Source organism: Euleptes europaea, chromosome 3 (genome assembly GCF_029931775.1).
Source record: "Euleptes europaea isolate rEulEur1 chromosome 3, rEulEur1.hap1, whole genome shotgun sequence".
In the NCBI taxonomy this organism is placed as follows: Eukaryota; Metazoa; Chordata; class Lepidosauria; order Squamata; family Sphaerodactylidae; genus Euleptes; species Euleptes europaea.
In genome coordinates this window covers 120,782,247-120,801,471 of record NC_079314.1, presented here as the reverse complement: position 1 = coordinate 120,801,471, position 19,225 = coordinate 120,782,247, and the positions used below count along the sequence as shown (strand labels likewise).

The window sequence follows — 19,225 nt, the reverse complement described above, 5'->3', positions numbered from 1 at the left end:
TTTGCAAATTACTGGAGATTTGGGGGGTGGAGCATTGGCGAATCTACTATGAAACAAATGAAGCTCAAGCTTCAGGGGCCCTAATCCCGGAGGGGCCCTGATGCAACTTTTTTTTTAATGAGTGAATTTTTCAACAAAATCGATGGAGTTTTTTAAAGTGTTTGTTATTAAAATAAAGCTCTTTTAGTGACAGAATCATAAGCCAACGGGTTGAAGTACTTCATATCGACCTTAGAATATGCTCTAATACCCATTTTGTATGGCCTCACAATGTCCCTGCGGCGTCTGAACCTCCAGCTGTATGGGCTTGCTGAACTCACCAGAATCTATTCATAGGAGCTGTGGCTCAGTGGTAGAGCATCTGCTCATCATGCAGAAAGTCCCTGGTTCAATCCCCAGCATCTCCACTTAAAGGGACTAGGCAAGCAGGTGATGGGAAAGACCTCTGCCTGAGACCCTGGAGAGCCACGGAGAGGGGCTGAGGCTCAGTGGTAGAGCCTCTGCTCATCATGCAGAAAGTCCCTGGTTCAATCCCCAGCATCTCCAGTTAAAGTGACCAGGCAAGTAGGTGATGTGAAAGACCCCTGCTTGAGACCCTGGAGAGCCGCTGCCAGTTTGAGCAGACAATACTGACTTTGATGGACCCAGGGTCTGATTCAGTATAAGGCAGCTTCATGTGCTCATAGCCTACATTTTGTCAGATGGATCCTTGAATCCTTCATTGGTGCATGGCTTAATAGTTCTGTAGCTCAGCCCTTAGGCTAGAGCCAATCGGAACCATAAAAAGAGCTCTGAATTCTCCGTTCAGGCTGCACTCGTCTCACTTGTGCATTTTAACGCCAAAAACCAGATTTTCACCTCTTTATCCGAATGAGCCCCTTCTGGTGACCTTCTCTCTACTAGAGAATGAACCAATACATCTGCTGTAGAACAACCCCACTGAAGAAGATAACGACCGTTACCCAGACCTTGTTGCTGGTTGCAAAGGGACCCCAACAGTTCAAGCTTCAGGGTCCCAAAAATGTAGATCTGCCACTGGGGTGGAGTCTGGGGTTATGTGGGCTTGGATTAGGAGAGGACCGCAGAAGGGTATAATGCCACACGGCCCACCCTTTGAAGCTGCCATTTCCTCCAGGGGAACTGATCTCTGTAGTCAGGAGATCAGTTGCAATTCTGGGAGATCTCCAGGCCCCACCTGGAGGTTGGCAAGTCTGTTTCCCCCATTTTGAAATGGTTTCTAGTCCACTTTGTAGACTAGAATTTATCCTGTCTGTAGCTGTGCCTTTCTGTGTTCTTTTCTTTTTGCGTTTCACATTCAGTTTTGCACTTTTAAAACTGTGGTTATGATTTCTGTCTTCTCTTTCACTATAATTCTGTAAACTCTGGGCTTAGGAAGGTGGGGTTTGGGGAGGGACTTCAAAGCCATAAAGTCCAATTGCCAAAGCGGCCACTTTCTCCAGGGGAACTGATCTCTATCGGCTGGAGATCAGTTGCAATAGCAGGAGATCTCCAGCTAGTACCTGGAGGCTGGTAACCCTAAGTCCAAACACATTGTTCATTGGGCGTCCCATCCTGCTGATTGTATTTGACTCACACTATGTAGTCTGCCGTGAGTCTATAAATAATGTAAATAAGTAAATGGCTGTGAAATGCAAGAAGCACAGGGGTGAGATATATAAATAAATAAAAAGGCACACATACTATGTGTGTCTGTGTTAAGTGCCGTCAAGTCGCTTCCAACTCATGGCGACCCTATGAATCAAAGTCCTCCAAAATGTCCTATCTTTGTCAGCCTTGCTCAGGTCTTGCACATTGAAGGCTGTGGCTTCTTTTATTGAGACACTCCATCTCTTGTTGGGTCTTCCTCTTTTCCTGCTGCCCTCAACTTTTCCTAGCATGATTGTCGTTTCCAGCGACTCTTGCCTTCTCATAATGCGACCAAAGTACGACAGTCTCAGTTTAGTCATTTTAGCTTCTAGGATCAGTTCAGGCTTGATTTGATCCAGAACCCTCTGATTTGTCTTTTTGGCAGTCCAGGGTATCCGTAACACTCTCCTCCAACACCACCTTTCAAAGGAATCTACTTTCTTCCTATCTCACACCCATACATAGTAATGGGGAATACAATGGCATGAATTAACTTGATCTTGGTGGCCAGTGACACATCCTTACACTTAAGGATATTTTGTAGCTCCTTCTTGGTTGCCCTTCCCAGTCTCAATCGCCTTCTGATTTCTTGGCTGCAGCCTCCCTTTTGGTTGATGATGGAACCAAGGAATGGAAAGCCTTGAACAATTTCATTGTCAGCCTTAAAGTTGTGTAATTCTCCGGTAAAGTTGTGTAATTCTCCACGTACTATAAGACTCTATAGCGTGACCCAGTGCAAAAGAAACCCCAATGCATAACAGAGCAAAGCCGTTCATGTGATTGCCATCCCGCCTCTCCTCGCCAGGTGGCGCTCGCCCGGCCCACCCGTTGACGCCGCGGAGTCCTCCGGCCCGACTTGAGCGGAGGGGGCGGGGCCGGCAAGGCGCGGGGCGCATGCGCATCTCCGCCGCGCCAGCCTTTCCCCCCAGGAGCAGCATGGGGTGTGCTGCGCTGTAGTCCCCAGCCCGGGACCCAGGTGAGTTTTTGCGCATGCGCGCCTGCCCCAGGACCCAGAGGAGAGGAAAGCTTTTTGGGGTGGGGTGTGTGGCTTGATACCCCCTCCCTTTAGGAGGACAGCGTCCTATACATTGTGCAACTCTGAAAGCAAAGAGTTGGGGGTGCATTCTCTTGAAGGGGGGGGGCTTGAGGAAATAGGGTTGCATGGGGGGAGCTCCCAATTCTGGAAGGACAGTTTTGTGTTGGGAGGCAAAACAGGCTTTTTTCTTGGAATTGCAGGGGGGGGGCTTGCCTTCTGGGGGTTGCATTGGGGGTGGGAGGCTTTGTCCCTTATTCCCAAAGCGTGGAATGCAATAGTGTTGGGGTGTGTGTGAGAAAGAGGTGTGTTCCTCATTTCTGGAAAGACTTTGGAATGGAGTGTCTTATGGAGGGGGGAAAAATTCACTGGAAAAGACAGTCATGCTAGGAAAAGTTGAGGGCAGCAGGAAAAGAGGAAGACCCGACAAGAGCTGGATGGACTCAATCAAGGAAGCCACAGCCTTCAATTTGCAAGATCTGAACAAGGCTGTCAAAGATAGGACATTTTGGAGGACTTTGATTCATAGGGTCGCCATGAGTTGGAAGCGACTTGACGGCACTTAACACACACATGCCCTGACCTGGATGGCCCAGGCTAGCCTGATCTCATCAGATCTCAGAAGCTAAGCAGGGTCAACCCTGGTTAGTACTTGGATGGGAGACCACCAAGGAAGTCCAGGGTTGCTGTGCAGAGGAAGGCACTTGCAAACCTCCTCTGCTAGTCTCTTGCCATGAAAACCCCAAAAGGGGTCGCCCTAAGTCGGCTGCGACTTGAAGGCACTGTACATACACACAACACACACACACATGGAGGGGGGCTTTAAACTCAGCCCTGTTGTGGATTTGGAGGGGAGGTTTAGCCCCTGGGGAGGTTCCCGAGGGGTTACTTGGAAGGGGATGCTGATGGGGCGGGGGGAGCTTGATGAGGGTGTCTTTGAGCCCCAGGTGGATTTCTCTATTTGGGGCTTCTGGAGTTGTGTGTGTGGAGTGCCGTCAAGTCACAGCCGACTTATGGCAACCCCGAAGGGTTTTGAAGGCAAGAGACGTTCAGAGGTGCTTTGCCATTGGCCCATCTCAACTTCTGCTGTTAGAAAACTGAACATGAGAACATAAGAAAGGTCCTGCTGGATCAGACCCAGGCCCATCCAGTCCAGCAGTCTGTTCACACGGGGGCCAACCGGGTGCCTCTAGGAAGCCCACAAACAAGATGACTGCAGCAGCATTGGCCTGCCTGTGTTCCACAGCACCTAATATAATAGGCACGATCCTCTGATCCTGGAGAGAATAGGTATGCATCATGACCAGCATCCATTGTTACTAGTAGCCCTCTCCTCCACGAACATGTCCACTCCCCTCTTAAAGCCTTCCAAGTTGGTAGCCATCACCACATCCTGGGGCAGGGAGTTCCACAGTTTAACTAGGTGGGCGTCCATTGTGGGGGGGGCAGCTGTGGTGAGGCAAGCTAGTCCCCTGGAGGATAGATTTTCTCACTTCCTAATGAGTCGCCATGAGTCAGAAGCAACTTGACGGCACTTAACACACACACAAGGTATAATGCCCTGTGACCTGGATGGCCCAGACTAGCCCAAGGCCATCAGATTTCAGAAGCTGCGCTCTGGTTAGTACTTAGATGGGAGACCACAGTGGAAGTTTTGGGTCGCCGTGCAGAGGCAGGCAAGGGCCGACCGCCTCGGGACGTCTCTTGCCCTGACGTGGAAGGCCCAGGTTAGCTCAGTCGTACCAGACGTCGAAGCTAAGCTGGGTCCACCCTGGTTAGCCCTTGGATGGGAGGCCACCGAGGAAGTCCAGGGTTGCTACGCACAGGAAGGTGATGGCAAACTACCTCTGCTTGACCACTTGCATTGGAAACCATACGGGGTCACCATAAGTTGGACAGCAAAATTTATGTATTTGTGTGTGTGTATATATATATATATATATATACACACACACACACACACATATATCTATAGTTAAGTGTGTGTATGTGTTGGGGGTGGGGTTCCTTTCTCTGGTTAAATTGTGGAACTCCCTGCCCCAGGACGTGGTGATGGCTGCCAACTTGGAAGGCTTGAAGAGGGAAGTGGACATGTTCATGGAGGAAAGGGGTTTTCATGGCTACCTATTCTCTCCAGGATCAGAGGAGCATGTCTATTACATTAGGTGCTGTAAAGGAATACAGGCAGGACAATGCTGCCTCAGTCGTCTTGCTTGTGGGCTTCCTAGAGGCCCCTGGTTGGCCACTGTGTGAACAGACAGCTGGACTTGATGGACCTTGGTCTGATCCAGCAGGGCCTTTCTTATGTTGTTAGATATTTGATTTAGAAAATAGGGAAAGTTTCTCCCCGTACACACCTGTTCTGCCCTCTACCAGGAATAGATACTTGAGCGCTGGTTGCAGTCCAAGTATAGAAACCTGCGGGACTGTGAACTTTGCTAATCGGGGTTAAACACTCCCCAGCTGGGACTAGAGGTCAGTTGAGCCGATGCGGTCTGGTGTCTTGGCCGAGGCCGTGACTCTGTTGCCCTCACTTGGCCGTCTCTGCTGGGGATTGCCTGTCGGAGGTCTTGGGGGGGGGGTGTCTCATGATTGGCCTGCGCAGGTGATGCTGAGATCCCAATTCTGCATGGCCTGGGGGTGGGGGACATGAATTGCAGCCCCCCACCATTTAGCAAAATGGGGTTTTTAGCTCCGAAGCTGCCTTATAGTGAATTGGACCATCTATCCATCGAGGTCAGTATTGTCCGTTCAGACTGGCAGCAGCTCTCCAGGGTCTTAGGCGGAGGTCTTTCACATCACCTGCTTGGCCAGTCCCTTTAACTGGAGATGCCGGGGGGATGAACCTAGGTTTTCACGTATCATGAAGCTGCCTTTTACTGAACCAGACCATTGGTCCATCGAGGTCAATATAGTCTGCTCAGACTGGCAGCGGCTCTCCAGGGTCTCAGGCAGAGGTCTTTCATATCACCTACCTGCCTGGTCCCTTTAACTGGAGATGCCGGGGATTGAACCTTGGACCTTCGGCACGCCAAGCAGATGCTCTACAAACTGAGCCACAGCTTCTCCCCTAAAGAGATGAACACATGAAGCTGCCTTATACTGAATCGTATCCCTGGTCCATCAAAGTCAGTATTGTCTACTCTGACCGGCAGCAGCTCTCCAGAGTCTCAGGCGGAGGTCTTTCACATTGCCTACCTGCCTGGTCCCTGTAACTGGAGATGCTGGGGATTGAACCTGGGACCTTCTGTGTGGCAAGCAGATGCTCTACCACTGAGCCACAGCCCTTCCCCTGAACAATAATTACCTTTCTTTATCATCATGATCCCTCCCAAGCTGCTAATAGGATAAGCAGGTCATCTGGGTTGAGCGGTGAGGAAATTTCCCCGGCTTGAGCTGGAATCGGTTTTATTTCCCGTGGCGGAAATGTAGGATTGGTTCTTTACATGTGATGCTATCTGCTTAATCCTTATTAACAGCCGCTGCGCTCGGACTTAGGAATCTTGCCTTGTTTTTCTGCTCGTTGTGGAGTCCAAGCCGTTCAGTTGGCTGTTACAGTGTAAAAAGGCAGACTTAAGCTAGGTGTCCAAAGCAGGGGTTCTCAATGGGGCGCCCGTGGGCGCCATGGTGCCTGCTGATACCCTTTCCTGGCACCTGCCAAGTGTTTTTAGAAAGTGGGGAGGGCTGGCAGGGCTTTTGCCCAGCAAGGCTTCCGACTGTCCATCGGACAACTGATTGGCTGTGCGGATTTTTTAAATTAATTTTTTAAATTTTACGTATGTGTGTGTGTGTTAAGTGCCGTCGAGTTGCTTCCAACTCATGGCGAACCTATGAATCAAAGTCCTCCAAAATGTTCTATCTTTGACAGCCTTGCTCAGGTCTTGCAAACTGAGGGCTGTGGCTTTCTTGATAGAGCCGATCCACCTCTTGTTGGGTCTTCCTCTTTTCCTGCTTGCCCTCAACTTTTCCTAGCAAGATTGTCTTTTCCAGTGACTCTGGTCTTCTCATAATGTGACCAAACTACGACAGCCTCGGTTTAGTCATTTTAGCTTCTAGGGTCAGTTCAGGCTTGATTTGATCTATAACCCACTGATTTGTTTTTTTTGGCGGTGCAGGGTATCCGTAACACTCTCCTCCGACACCACATTTCAAAGGAATCTACTTTCTTCCTGCCAGCTTTCTACATTGTCCAGCTTTCACACCCATACATAGTAATAGGGAATACGATGGCATGAATTAACTTAATCTTGGTGGCCAGTGACACATCCTCACACTTCAGAATCTTTCCTAGCTCCTTCCTGGCTGCCCTTCCCAGTCTTAATCTCCTTCTGATTTCTGGGCTGCAGTCTCCCTTTTGGTTGATGATGGAGCCAAGGAATAGGAAGTCTTGAACAATTTCTATTTCCTCCTTGTCAGCCTCAAAGTTGAGTGATTCTCCTGTAGTCATTACTTTTGTCTACCTGATGTTCAGCTGCAGTCCTGCTTTGGCACTTTCTCTTTTAACTTTCAGCAGTAGTCATTTCAAGTCTACGCTATTTTCTGCCAGTAATGTAGTATCATTTTACACATACGGTTTACAAATACATAACGTACAAAATAAAACATGACATGCAACCTATCTACATAACACTACATATTACCAAATGTGCCTTACTTTATCTTAAATTCACCCATCTGTTCAGTTTTTATTTTCTGCCATCTATTCAACACTATTTCTTACTATCTCCAAGATGAATGTTTAAGATTAACCCTTAGACTTATGTTGAGACATGAAAGTATATAAAAACTTTTTACTGTGCCGTGACTAAGCTTCTCAGACATTTGTATTAAGCTGTTAATATTGTTTCTCCAGGATACAATACCTATCTATTTTAACCTATAATATTCGTTGTTTAATATGGGTTATATGTTTAAGCTATCTGTTCTCTTAGCATACTAAATAGAATTTTTCTTAAGACGTAATCTTAACTATTATAGCTACTGTGTGTGTGTGTGTGTGTAAAGTGCCTTCAAGTTGCAGCCGACTTATGGTGACCCCGTAGGGTTTTCATGGCAAGAGACGAACAGAGGTGGTTTGCCAGTGCCTTCGTCTGCACAGCAACCCTGGTCTTTCTTGGTGGTCTCCCATCTAAATACTAACTAGGACTGACCCTGCTTAGCTTCTGAGATCTGACGAGATCAGGCTAGCCTGGGCCATCCTCTATTCCAAAAAAAAAAGGGGGGGGGGGAGAAAAGAACAACAAGAAAGCAAACAAGTTATATAGGTTACGTATTTACATATTCATAATAAAGTTTCCATTTTCTTTCCAGCTGGCTGTGCAGATTTTTAAAAAAGTGTGGCTTTGGCAGCCGCTGCTGCCACAGCTTCGCTTGAAAACAAGATGCTCGTTCCAGAAGGCATCCTGCCAAGCAGAGCTGCCGCCTGAAAACTTGAAGAGCTACTATTAGAGTTAGGCGTTAACCTGGCTCCTTGACGTTTTTGCGGTTGGCTCCGACTCTCGCAGCAATCCTTTTGTTCTTGGCTCTGGCCCCTGCGGTGGCCGTTTTGACGTGGTTCGCGCCGCCCCGTGTTGGAACTTGACAGGGGCCCGCAGGTTCAGAAAGGCTGGGGGGGCCCTGGCCCAAAGTATGGTTTGTTTGTTTTTGAATGTTTTGTTTGTTTTTAATATACAGGGAAAGGGAACAACCAGAAAATTTAAAAAGTACAAAATAAAGATAAAAAATTTGTTACACGCATGGGTTTGGGTTTCGCGGTACATGGTTTACCCATATCCAAACAATTTTCCCAGCTTAAAAAGGTAATCGATAAAGATATGAAAATTTAGTATCTGTTCTATCTTTTTAATGCCTTCTCTCCTTCTAAGAATTTCAATGATTAATCCTTTAGATACTGATAATAGAGTTTCCAGTTTTCATAAAACAATTCATACTGCTGATCGTAGGCTAAATTGGTCTTTTTGGCCATGATTGCATATTCAGACAGCTTTTCCTTCCATTCTTCAACATCTGGAAGTAATATCGACTTCCATTTTCTAGCTTGAACAGCAAAAGTATGGTTTGTAAAACTGGGCACCCGAGCGAGCAGCGAAATTGGGAATTCTCTCCTCTCGGCCCAACAAATTTGGCTTCGGCCACCTAGTTGGCCGCTGATTACGGACAGGAGCGTCTCTCTTTCTGTCACCCTCCTAGAATGCGAGAGTGGTGGATCCAGGTGGGCCTGTTGACCGTTCCCCTCCTCGCCGTCTACCTGCACATCCCGCCTCCCAAGCTGTCTCCGGCTCTCCAGTCATGGAGGTCAGCGGGAAGGTATTTCACTTACAAAAAACAGAGCATCTTTTACAGAGGTATGTTTGGAGTTCTCTCCCCTAAGCAGTTGCAGGAGGGCTGGAAAGAGGGGCTGGAAAGAGGGGCTGGAGGGGGAACTCTAGTATTATGGGAGTTTTTCTCCCTCTCCCATAATACAGTTAAGGCGGTTAAGGGGAGGCATGATAGAGCTCTATAACATTACGCATGGTATGGAGAGAGTGGACGGGGAGAAGCTTTTCTCCCTCTCTCATACTACCAGAACATGGGGTCATCTACTGAAACTGGAGGGTGAGAGATTCAAAACTGATTAAAGGAAGTATTTCTTCACACAACGCATAGTTGAATTGTGAAACTCCTTGCCCCAGGATGTGGTGATGGCTGCCAACCTGGAAGGCTTTAAGAGGGGAGTGGACATGTTCATGGAGGAGAGGGGTATAAAATGGCTACTAGTAAAAATGGATACTGGTCATGATGCATATCCATTCCAGGATCAGAGGAGCATGCCTATTATATTAGGTGCTGTGGAACACCAGCAGGACAATGCTGCTGCAGTCGCCTTGTTTGTGGGCTTCCTAGAGGCCCCTGGTTGGCCACTGTGTGAACAGACTGCTGGACTTGATGGGCCTGGGTCTGATCCAGCAGGGCCTTTCTTATGTTCTTATGTAACCCTTGAGAGGGTTTTCTCAAGTCTGAAACTGATTGTTGAATTAATCACTAGGCTCTGTGCATGTAACAGTGTTTAATAATTTCAGAGGGTAGCCATGTTGGATTGCAGCAGAAGAGTTGGATTTCAGCCCATTAGCACCTCAGAAACCAACAAGATTTTCAGGAGCCATGTAGGACTGCAGAAGAAGAGCCAGCGTGATGTAGTGGTTAAAAGCGGTGGTTGGAGCTGGGGACTCCTATTTGGAGAACCGGGTATGATTCCCCACTCCTCCACATGAGTGGTGGACGCTAATCTGGTGAACCTAAGAGGTAGGTGAGGCTGAGAGAGTTCGGAAACAGTGACTAGACCAAGGTCACCCAGCTGGCTTCAAGTGGAGGAGTGGGGAAACCAACCTGGTTCTCCAGATTAGAGTCTGCCACTCATTTGGAGGAGTTGGGACTCAAACCTGGTTCTCCAAATTAGAGACTGCCACTCGTGGAGGAGTGGGGAATCAAACCTGGTTTCCCAGATTAGAGTCCACCAAACCACCGCTCTTAATCACTACACCTTGTGCTACTGGACTCAAATCTTGTGCTTCTTCTGCAGACCAACACGGCGAACAACCCACTACAAGAAACCCATACATACAGTCTCTTCCCAAGTCATTTCTTTCAAAGTTGAACAATCCTTCTCTTTGTAAGCTAAATTCAGGAATGTCCAAAATAGACTGAGGGTACAGGTTAGTGGTGTAGGCCCAGCGTATCAGCAGCCTCTATTTTAGGCATTTTCAGGAGCATCACTGTCATTACATGGAGACTCCAGAGCCTTAACTGGCGTTCTGTTCTCTACTCAGATTCCTCGGGAGCCGTCGGCAGCTCAGACATCGTGGTTCTCTTGCACGGCTTTCCCACCTCCAGTTATGACTGGTACAAGGTAAGGGGAGCTGAAGGGGTGTCATTTTTTTCAAGGAGGGCCTTGGCTTCTTTCCTGAGGGCTGGCTTCCCTTTTCATTTCTTCCCCACTCCTCTACAGATCTGGGAAGGGCTGACCGAGCGATTTCACAGAGTGATTGCGCTCGATTTTGTCGGCTTTGGCTTCAGCGACAAACCTGTAAGTAAGTCTTGGAAGATAATCTGTTATGTAGCACCTTCCACAAACAAAAGAACCCAGGAGGCATAAGAAGAGCACTGCTGGATCAGACCAGTGATGGTCCATCTAGTCCAGCATCCTGTCTCACACAGTGGCCGACCAGTTCCTCTGGTGCGCCTGCAACAGGGCAGAGGCCGAGGCCTTCGTAAGAAGAGTTGGTTTTTATATGCCGACTTTCTCTACCTTGTAAGGAGAATCAAACCAGCTTACAATCATCTTCCTTTCCCCTCCCCACAACATACATCCTGTGAGGAAGGTGGGGCTGAGAGAGTTCTGACAGAAGTGTGACTAGCCCATGGTCACTGAGCTGGCCTCATGTGGAGGACTGGGGAATCGAACCCGGCTCACCAAATTAGCCTCCGCCGCTTATGTGTAGGAGTGGGGAAACGAACCCGGTTCTCCAGATTAAAGTCCGCTGCTCTTAACCACTGTACTGCGCTGGCTCTAACCTAAGAAGAGCCCTGCTGGACAAGTCCAGTGGCCCATCTAGTCCAGCATCCTGTCTCACACAGTGGCCAACCAGTTCCTTTTGAGGTCCGACAACAGGGCACAGAGGCCGAGGCCTTCCCCTGATGTGTCTCCTGGCACTAGGATTCAGAGGTTGACTGCCTCTGAACATGGAGGTTCATTTTAGCATATCTTGAAAAAATAAGGCGCTGAGCCTGTGTGTTGTGTGTGCAGGCCCGTGTCAGTTTTTTGTCACTGCAGTGTCCTGTCTCTCACCTTTCCCAACAGAGGCCTCATCGCTACTCCATCTTTGAGCAGGCCAGCATCGTGGAGGGGTTGCTGAGTCACCTGGGCCTCCGGAATCAGCGGGTCAACCTTCTGTCTCATGACTATGGGGACACCGTGGCTCAGGAGCTCCTTCACAGGTGACCGGAGATGTGAAAGCTCTGCATTTTCTCTCTTTTTAAAAAACTGAAATTCAAAACGCACGAGACAGAAAGGAAGACGACGATGACTTGGTTTTTATACCTCACTTTTCTCTACCATAAGGAGTCTCAAAGTGGTTTACAATCACCTTCCCTTCCCCTCCCCCCAACAGGCACCTTGTGAGGTAAGTGGGGCTGAGAGAGTTCGGAGAGAACTGTGACTGGCCCAAGGTCATGTGGAGGAGTGGGAAATCGAACCTGGCTCTCCAGATTAGAGTCCGCCCACTCTTAACCACTACGCCACGCTGGCTCTCAATGCACATTGTAATCAGCTGAATTACAGCAGAGGAGAAATGCTTAGGGGCCAAAAATCAGCATCTTTCATGAGATTACATGTGGGATCTAGTTTCAAAGTAGTAGAAGAAGAAGAGCTGGTTTTTATACCCCACTTTTCTCTACCTTTAAGAAGTCTCAAAGCAGCTTACAATCACCTTCCCTTCCCCTCCCCACAACAGATGCCTTGTGAGGTAGGTGGGGCTGAGAGAGTTCTGAGGGAACTGTGACTAGCCCAGTGTCATGTGGAGGAGTGGGGAATCGAACCCAGTTCTCCAGATTAGAGTCCTCCGCTCTTAACCACTACGCCACGCTGCCTCTCGCCGTATACACGGAGTGGTAAAATGCACAAAGGGAGATTCCATTGCTTATTGTATTATTCCGAAATGCATTAAACTTGTGGTGTTAGTTCAGCGCTGACTTACACCGTTCTCTGCCTCTCCACTTCCAGGTATGAGCACAACAAAACAGGGAGTGTTTTCATCAACAGTCTGTGCTTGTCAAATGGAGGTAAAGTATTTATAGCAAAGAATCATCCTTTGCTTTTTCTGTTCCTTTTAAAAATTGTTTTTATGTGCTTCTCTTAAAAAACCCTCTATCTTGCATTCTGCTGCATTTCATCACAAATGCTCACAGTGACAATATAAAGCAGAAAAGAGTGGGAATGCGGGAACTAGTCCAGGGGTCGGCAAACTCATTAGAAGAGCCAAATATCAACAGTACAACGATTGAGATTTCTTTTGAGAGCCAAATTTCTTAAACTTAAACTATATAGGTAGGTACACTGTTTATTAACTTAAGAAACTTTAATTAAAGTTTTAAGTCTTAATTAAACTATAGGTACACTGAATAAAACTTGATATCATACTTAATAGTGATCTTATTTATTGATAAAAATTAAATTGTAAGTCCCTGCCATTTCCCCCTCCCCGTCTGGAGGCCTCGTCTGGAGGCCTGGTCTACCGCCATAAAAGCCTATTGGTAGACCTGGCCTCTGGCTGAGTCCCATTGGGAGGCCAGGTCTACCCACTGGCTTTCTTGGCAGTAGATCTGACCTCCGGAGGCCCATAGAAGCCAATTGTTAGACCTGGCCTCTGAAGGAGGACTTTTCCCCCTCCTCGGAGTCCAGGTCTACCGCCAAGAAAGCCAGTGGGTAGACATGGCCTCCCAATGGGACTCAGCCGGAGGCCAGGTCTACCAAAGGAAGCCCGCCCTGCCCAACAGCATTAGGCGGGGGGGGGGGCAGGGGAAAGGGGGACCTGGCCGTTCTCCACGGCAGGGGGGGGGAGAGACAGCGCGCCCGCTCGCCTGCTCGCGCTCGCTCTCTCAGGCGCGCCGGCTCCGCAGCCCGGCTGCCGGGGTGAGCGGGCGCAAGAGCAGGGGCTCCGAACCAAGTTCGGAGAGCCGCACTCAACGGGCCAAAGAGCCGCATGCGGCTCGGAAGCCGCAGTTTGCAGACCCCTGCCTTAAAGAATCCAGGAAGGGGAGAGTTTGGGATGGAGGTTAACCTGGGATTTCCAAATCTCCCCCTCCCCTGCCACTTTTTACATGTCAATTTCATTGTTTGGGACAGGATTTTAGGGTTTAACTTTGCATGCGTCTACTGTAAATTAGAAAATGGCCGCCCACAAACCCTTTGACTAAAAGTTGTTTTTGGGACACGGAGAAGCCCTGCTGCTAATCCCTTTACATCTCTGGGTCTCTTTTGAAATCACTTCTAGGAATTTTCCCAGAAACTCACTATCCCAGGTTTATCCAAAAGGTGAGTGGGCTTGCTGAAATATTTGTTTTACTTTATTTGCGTGTCAGCGTATTTTATGCTGAGAATAGAGGTGGGTTCAGGATTTTTTTTTTTTAATCTGTTGGGAATTTTTTCCCCTTCCCAGTTGTAAAACAAACCCAGGCTGTCTGTATGTTAACTTGTCTTTTTATTTAAAAGGAAGTACATTCAGGAAGAACCAAGAAAATAAAGCGGGGTGGGGTGTTTGTGAGATTACGAGCTCTCATTTCCAAAAAAATGAATGTCTCTTTCACACACTTTCCTTTTTCAAGTGGAAGCTATGCCGGCAACAATAAGTTTGACTTCCACGTTAGCAGCTTTAAGATGGCTGTCTGAATTACATTTTTAATTTTGACCTGGTTTCACTTTTTATGTAAGCTCTACTACTGCTTCGGTTCAAGCCTCTCCACCCCCCACCACAAATAAAGAGTTATAACAGGAAGCTTCCCTGAGCTGTTGTAGAAGAAGAGTTGGTTTTGATATGCCGACTTTCTCTACCACTTAAGGAAGACTCAGATCAGCTTTGCAGCAGCATTATCCTGCCTGTGCTCCACAGCACCTTATATAATAGGCCTGCTCCTCTGATCCTGTAGAGAATAGGGATGCATCATGACTAGTATCCGTTTTTGACTAGTAGCCGTGGATAGCCGAGTGTGAAAGGCAGAACTTGCTGTCTGTTGAAGGGTCATCTTCTCTCTTTTTTTCCTTTTCTCAAAAGATTCTCAAAGATGGCGGCCTTCTCACCCCCATCATTACCCGGTTAGCAAACTACTACTTCTTTGCGAGCGGGTAAGTTGAATCCGTATGTCTTCGGAGTAGGAGGTCTTCAGCTTTATAATGAAGACCTCACCACAGCAAGAAATGAAGACCAAAACCTCACGGCCCGTCCGCTCTGCGAGTCTCTTAGCTTTCTGCGGTGATCTTTCCGTTTCTCTGGTCTCTTGCAGACTTGCGGCAGTTTTCGGCCCTTACACCCAGCCTTCAGAAGCTGAGTACTGGGACATGTGGACCGCAGTTCGAACAAATGACGGGAACCTTGTGTTAGACAGGTAAGGCTGCTGGATCAGGATCGCAGAGAGAACAGTCCGCTCGGAGGGTCGCTGTGGAACTAAGCAAGGAGCGACTGTTCAGTTGCCTCTCTAAGAAGGGGCATTTCATTTAAATAAGGGATATTGTGCAACTCTCTTCACAGAATGCAGCTGTTTGCCAGATGTGCTGTATTTAACTTGGCTTTTTTCAATAGAGGCTTGGTGTAGTGGTGAAGAGCAGTGGTTTGGAGTGGCGGACGCTAATCTGGAGAACCGGGTTTGATTCCCCACTCCTCCACACGAGCAACTGACTCTAATCTGGTGAACCGGGTTGGTTTCCCTACACCTCCACATGAAGCCATCTGGGTGACCTTGGGCTAGTCACAGATCTCTCAGCCCCACCTACCTCACAGGGTGTCTGTTGAGGGGAAGGGAAGGTGATTGAGTCTTCCTTAAGTGGTAGAGAAAGTCGGCATATAAAAACCGGCTTTACCCTTTGTCGGACAACTCCAGGTTCTTCAGAAAGTTAAGGAATTGGGACAGCTGTGCTGGTGTTTCAATATTGAATCTTTTGTTGCCCTAAACAGGCATCCTTATTCTTCCTTCCAAGCAGAACCCTCTTCGAGGAACACAGAATTGAATGTTCTGTGTGCCATTTAAGCATTGAGAATGCCGCATCCCAGCCTGTGAGACTGTTTTCCTAGACTAAGGCCTTCCTTTCAGGGGAATCCAGCACATCCCCTATCCAGTTTCAGCGACAGAGTCTTTGCTTTGTGTCGGTGGCTACAAATGAGCTCTTCTGCTGGGTCTTGTTAGTCACCTGGAGTAACCTAGAAGGGTGTGTGTCAGAGAGAGTAGTTAAAGCCCCAGGTGAGGAGAGGGTTCTGGTGGAGCATAGAACTAGAAGGTACCCACCCCAAGGGTCATCTAGTCCAACCCCCTGCATAGTGTAGGAAATTCACAACTACCTCCTCCCCCACTTTCCCAGTGACCCTACTCCATGCCCAGAAGATGGCCAAGATGCCCTCCAGGATCCCTGGCCAATCTGGCCTGGAGGAAAATTCCTTCGACCCCAAAGTGCCGATCGGCGTTTCCCTTGAGCGTGTAAGAAAGGGCCACAAGAACCGAACTCCGGCTCATCCTTTCCTGCCCACCATCTCACAATGCCTAAAAAGAAGAAGAATTGGTTTTTATACGCCGACTTTCTCTACCATTTAAGGGAAAATCAAACCGGCTTACAATCACCTTCCCCTCCCCACTACAGACACCCTGTGAGGTCGGTGGGGCTGAGAGAGCTGTGACTAGCTGAAGGTCACCCAGCTGACTTCATGTGGAGGAGTGGGGAAACCAACCCGGTTCACCAGATTAGCCCCCACTGCTCATGTGGAGGAGTAGGGAATCGAACCTGGTTCTCCAGGTTACAGTCCACTGCTCCACGCTGGCTCCTTGTGGGTGTTGGTTGGTACCAGGCTTTAAAGGTACAGCTGCAAATTGGCTGCTTGGCAGAACAATTGATGCTCCTGCCATCTTCAAGTACTTGAAGGGCTGTCATATAGAGGAGGGTGCCGAGTTGTTTTCTGTTGCCCCAGAAGGTCGGACCAGAACCAACGGGTTGAAATTAAATCCAAAGAGTTTCCGTCTAGACATTAGGAAGAACTTTCTGGCAGTTAGAGCGGTTCCTCAGTGGAACAGGCTTCCTCGGGAGGTGGTAAGCTCTCCTTCCCTGGAGGTTTTTAAGCAGAAGCTAGATGGCCGTCTGTCAGCAATGCTGATTCTGTGACCGTAGGCAGATTGTGAGAGGGAGGGCAGGAAGGGTTGCCTCAGTGCACTGCTCTCGTGGCCCTTGCAGGCCCAAGGAAATGCCGATTGTCACTTTGGGGACAGGAAGCAATTTTCCTCTAGGTCAGATTGACCAGGGATACTGATTTTTTTTTTTTTGCCGTCTTCTGGGCGTGGGGTAGGGGTCACTGGGGGTGTGCGGGCGGAGGTAGTTGTAAATTTCCTGCATTGTGCAGGGGGTTGGACTAGATGACCCTGGAGGTCCCTCCCGATGTAATGATTCTGTGATGCGTTCACTTGCTCCTTCAGTATTTTACAGTTCATCAACCAACGGAAGCAGCACCGGGAGCGCTGGGTTGGGGCCCTGAAATCCACCTCTGTTCCCTGTGAGTAGGAAACTGTTCCCTTGCGGGGAGGGATCCAGTGCCTCGGGGGTTGGCGTCGCTGCCTTATGTTGTATGTGGCCGAGGCAGGCTTCTCAGAGCCGGGTGGAGGCAAAATGGGATTGGGAGCCTCTGCCCTAAGAGCGAAGCTGTCTCTCCGATTCAAATCCGCTCTTGCAAACCCCGCCCTTTTTCTCTTGCAGTGCATCTGATTTATGGGCCTCTGGACCCTGTGAATCCGCACCCCGAGTTCCTTCAGCTCTACAAGTAAGCTTCTTCTGGCCAAACGAGTTTACTGTGCAGGGATTGGTCCTCACAAGTGATACATTAAAATGCACCCCCCCCCCAGAAAACTGGAATATTTTTGAGTGCTACCTAATAAATGATGTATACAGCTGAGCGCCCACCTAAGCAGAGCTAGACTGTTCTACGTCCTCTGAAGTCAGTGGGCTTAGAAGGGTGTGACTTTGCTTAGGATTGCACTCCAAAGCCATGGTCCCCAACTCTTTTTGGCTGCAGCCACCTTTGGAATTCTGAGACTGGGCTGTGGGCAGAGTCTTACAATGGCTGCCACAGAAAGCAGTGTGTGTGAAGTGCCATCAAGTCGCTTCCGATTCATGGCAACCCTGTGAACCAATGTCCCCCCAAACGTCCTATCCTTAACAGCCTTGCTCAGATCTTGTAAGATGAGGGCCTTGGCTTCCTTGATGGAGTCAATCCATCCCTTGTTGGGTCTTCCTCTTTTCCTGCCGCCTTCCGCTTTTCCTAGCATGACTGTCTTTTCTAGTGACTCTTGTCTTCTCATCATGTGACCAAAGTATGACAGCCTCAGTTTAGTCATTTTAGCTTCTAGGGCCAGTTCAGGCTGGATTTGATCTATAACCCACGGATTTGGGTTTTTTTGGTGGTCCAGGGTATCCGTAACACTCTCCTCCAACACCACATTTCAAAGGAATCTACTTTCTTCCTATCAGCTTTACTCCATTGTCCAGTTTTCATACCCATACATAGTAATAGGGAACACGATGGCTTGAATTAACTTAACATACCTCACCTCTAATTTTAGCTGGAACTAGATGGTATGGCTTCAGATTGTGGCTATCAGGGAAGCACTCAGGTATGCAGTCAACTCTCTCTTCTCCTGGGTTAACAAGTTACCCTGGGAAGGTGTGGAAAAACTGGTTTCTGATACCGCATCTGCTCAGCTGAGGTGTGCCGGGTAACCACTAGAAAGTTGAGGAGCATAGAAGGGAAATGCCTGCTTTGTCTTCCAAGGGCACTGCCCTACCAAACGGGTATGGCCAGAGAAAGGAGATGGACGCCTGGGTCACAGTTCGACACCCAGAGGTGGCACAGCTGGAGGGAAAATGTTGCCATCAACCCTGGATACTCCCAATTGTAGTAAAGTTTGCAAGACCTGAGCAAGGCTGTCAAAGACAGGACATTTTGGAGGACATTGATTCATAGGGTCACCATGAGTCGGGAGCGACTTGACGGCACTTAACACACACACGTTAAGAGGAAGTTGTACTTGGCGGGTAGTTCTGCACCGGTCGGCATCCTCTTTGGCATTTGAATAGCTGGGAGGAGGGTTAGTGGTTTTCCCGAGACCCGCCGGCCCGGTCTTCCACCCTGCTGCTGTCTTTCTGCAGGAAAGTGCTTCCGGCGTCGACCGTGTCTGTGCTGGACGACCACATCAGCCACTATCCCCAGCTGGAAGACCCCCTGGGTTTCTTGAACGCCTACTTGAGCTTTATCAACTCGTTCTGAACCGGAGACTCGTTTCTTTCTTTTCCACTAGAAGAGGGCTGGGGAACGGACTCCGGGCTGCGGATGATTTCTGCCTCTAAACACACACAGACTGTAGAGATTCCTGCATTTGGCTAGGGGGGAATCAGTCAAATCGTGGGGGAGGGGGGGCACGCGTGGCCTGCCGGCTAGTACAGCTGCTTCTCTCCTGTCCCTTCCTTGATGGGTGGGGGGAGACCAAATTACATCCTCTCCCCCTCCCAGATGAGTTACCTTCCAGTTTGCTTGTTCGTCCCTTCGTTCAAAGGGAAAATTGGACACACCACCTAGGTTTCTAGTGCAGCATTTCACAGCTCCCTTCCTGCTGCTAAGCCCCGTGAGAAGCCTCTTCTCCCAGGGGGGAGGATTTGGACCACTCCAGCAGAAAGATCACCCCTGCAGGAAGTATTTCTTCACACAACCCAGAGTTAAATTGTGGAACTCCCTGCCCCAAGATGTGGTGATGGCTGCCAACTTGAAA

At 48.8% G+C, this 19,225-nt stretch overlaps 1 protein-coding gene across 1 annotated transcript; it reads left to right on the top strand.

Annotated features, from left to right (window-relative positions):
- The first annotated feature begins 2,566 nt into the window (after positions 1 to 2,566).
- Positions 2,567 to 18,743, top strand: MEST (mesoderm specific transcript). The gene is made up of 12 exons (XM_056847143.1): positions 2,567 to 2,623; positions 8,870 to 9,024; positions 10,486 to 10,565; positions 10,665 to 10,742; positions 11,517 to 11,653; positions 12,438 to 12,496; positions 13,708 to 13,748; positions 14,485 to 14,555; positions 14,714 to 14,815; positions 16,883 to 16,959; positions 17,160 to 17,223; positions 18,609 to 18,743. The coding sequence occupies exons 2-12, from the start codon at positions 8,871 to 8,873 to the stop codon at positions 18,724 to 18,726; spliced, it is 981 nt and encodes a 326-aa protein (XP_056703121.1). The 5' UTR covers positions 2,567 to 2,623; position 8,870; the 3' UTR covers positions 18,727 to 18,743.
- Positions 18,744 to 19,225: the final 482 nt, after the last annotated feature.

Excerpts from the sequence above, each read along its gene's own strand:
- MEST (XM_056847143.1), top strand. The coding sequence starts at position 8,871 with ATGCGAGAGTGGTGGATCCAGGTGGGCCTGTTGACCGTTCCCCTCCTC. Across the intron at positions 12,497-13,707 it reads TCTGTGCTTGTCAAATGGAG|GAATTTTCCCAGAAACTCAC; the intron begins GTAAAGTATTTA and ends AATCACTTCTAG. Across the intron at positions 13,749-14,484 it reads ATCCCAGGTTTATCCAAAAG|ATTCTCAAAGATGGCGGCCT; the intron begins GTGAGTGGGCTT and ends TTTTCTCAAAAG.